We start from the raw sequence: 2,075 nt of genomic DNA on the forward strand, positions 1-2,075 counted from the left end.
ATGAAGTTATTTTTTTTTAATGAAAATCATTGTCGCCAACAGTAAAAACATAAAATGCACTAGACTATTAACGCACCCAAATTCATCAATAGTATATTTATCATTTCACTTACAACACAAGTGACTGCTTTTCTGTGCCCCACAAAATCCTTATCTTGTCTCCAGCCTTCTCTTTCGATGATTTGGGCAGTGGGCCCCCCTCCATTCATGGCATGTGAAGAGACAAGATATTGCCCATCAGGGGACCACGATAATCTTAAAACATGTGTGGTTGCTGAACAATCGACAAATGGGTCTTTGACCACTTCCTGTTGAACCCAATCGCAAGTTCTCCAAATTCTCAAAGACTTATCATCCGATTGGCTGGCTATATATTTGCCCACAGGGTCCCAAGTGACTCCCTAAAACCAATTTTGAAATTTTTATTTTAATTTTTTGATTTTTTTACCTTAACCATGCCTGTGTGTCCTTTCAAAACAGCAACTTTTTCAGGGAATTTGTGAGCATTCCAGATTATAACAGTGTTATCCACACTTCCTGAGGCCAACCAGCCGTCATGTGGGGCCCAAGCCAAGTCCAAAACATCCCCATTATGCGAGTTGAGAGTATGGACACACTTCCACGTCTCCACATTGACTTTCCCGCTACCAAAAATAGAAGAACTCCCCTCACTTGTAAGCCTCCAAATCATCACAAGCTTATCGTCGCCCCCAGAGGCCAATAAATGGCCCTCATTACTCCACCTTACCACATTCACACATGCTAAAAATGAATAAAATTTTTGAGAAATGAATAAAATAAATAACACACTTGAGGGTTGTTACCCAAATGGTTGTCCATTTGACACAACATTTTTGGAATTTTTGCGCTAGTTTCGTCATTTTCGGACAACACGGGGGCGATGTTCCAGATTACGATGCGACCGCCGGAGCCCCCTTGCCCTCCGGTGGCAAAACGCCCACCTTTGGGGTGGATATCCACCGAGAAAATGGGCTTACTCCCTGGAAATGTAATGTTTACACGAAATCAAAAAAGGGGCTGTTTACCTTCGTGAGTCACCCAAGATGGCTTGAAAAAAATCATTTTTTGGCTTGCACAACACAGGATTACAATTAAACCATTTTTTAATTAATGATTTGCTTTAATTATAAGCGGTGTTGGGTTTTCTAACCCCACATAACAATGTCAAAAATTCACAATGGCGACTTGTGTTTTACTGGTTGTCTATTCTTACAAAAAAAAATCGCAAAATGTGTATTTGGAAACTTAAAATACGATTTATAATTGAACTACTTTTATGCAATTACAGTTTTTTATTCTCATATAACAAAAATGTCAAAAAAATTGACAGTGGCAACTCGTGACTATTTTACTGGTTGCCTAACATTTGGAAACAAATTGACAACTAAAATTGAAAATAAAATAAAGCTTAATGAGTGTTTGTTTATCCAATTTTTGTATTAAATTAAGCATTTAACTCACATAAAATAAATAAAAACATCTGCTTCATTTAATGTAATGGCTACATGCTGAGTCACTTACAATAAAGACCCTGACCGATTTTTAGAAGCAACCCAAAATACATTCTCACAGTTAACTTTACTTTTTGTATGTTTGAAAAATTTAGTTTATTAAATTCAAATCAAAGTCATTGTTGATATGTCATTAGTTAAATTTGACAGTGTCAAAAATTCCACTTTTTTTTCTTGAATTCAAAATATACTCAAACGACGAAAAAACTGTCATAATTTTGACAAATAGAAATAGGACATTAGTGGTATCTGAGAATGTATTTTGGGTTGCGTCTCAAAATCGGTTAAGGTCCTTATTATACACGGTGGTTCAGAAGTCTGGAAACGGTTTTATTCTGGCGAAACTATCAAGTTTTTTGCCAAATAAATTTATAGGTGTGCAATGGCTATAAAAATAGTATTAAAAAAAATTGATTGTTAGTTAATTGTTTATACTTACGAGATAAACATAGTAACAATTTTTTTTTAATGGAAACCTACCAGAATTTTTTTTTAGACAACGGGCTTGTTACAAAAATTGTAAATTTTTTGTAAATCTCACAC

At 35.3% G+C, this 2,075-nt stretch overlaps 1 protein-coding gene across 1 annotated transcript in view; it reads right to left on the reverse strand.

The window, feature by feature from the left end:
• LOC123015874 (protein HIRA homolog) overlaps positions 1-1,667 on the reverse strand; it is an 11,471-nt gene extending 9,804 nt beyond the window's left edge. The window contains exons 1-4 of the mRNA XM_044415913.1: positions 1,047-1,667; positions 825-1,001; positions 449-762; positions 114-401 (exon numbers count right to left, since the gene is read on the reverse strand). Of these exons, the coding sequence (XP_044271848.1) occupies positions 114-401; positions 449-762; positions 825-1,001; positions 1,047-1,083 (816 nt within the window). The 5' untranslated portion in view covers positions 1,084-1,667. The remainder of the gene's footprint in view (positions 1-113; positions 402-448; positions 763-824; positions 1,002-1,046) is intronic.
• Positions 1,668-2,075: the final 408 nt, after the last annotated feature.

The sequence above is a fragment of the Tribolium madens genome, unplaced genomic scaffold (assembly GCF_015345945.1).
Source record: "Tribolium madens isolate multiple individuals breed KSU strain unplaced genomic scaffold, Tmad_KSU_1.1 Scaffold_11;HRSCAF=98;Tcas5.2_LG3b, whole genome shotgun sequence".
Taxonomy (NCBI): Eukaryota; Metazoa; Arthropoda; class Insecta; order Coleoptera; family Tenebrionidae; genus Tribolium; species Tribolium madens.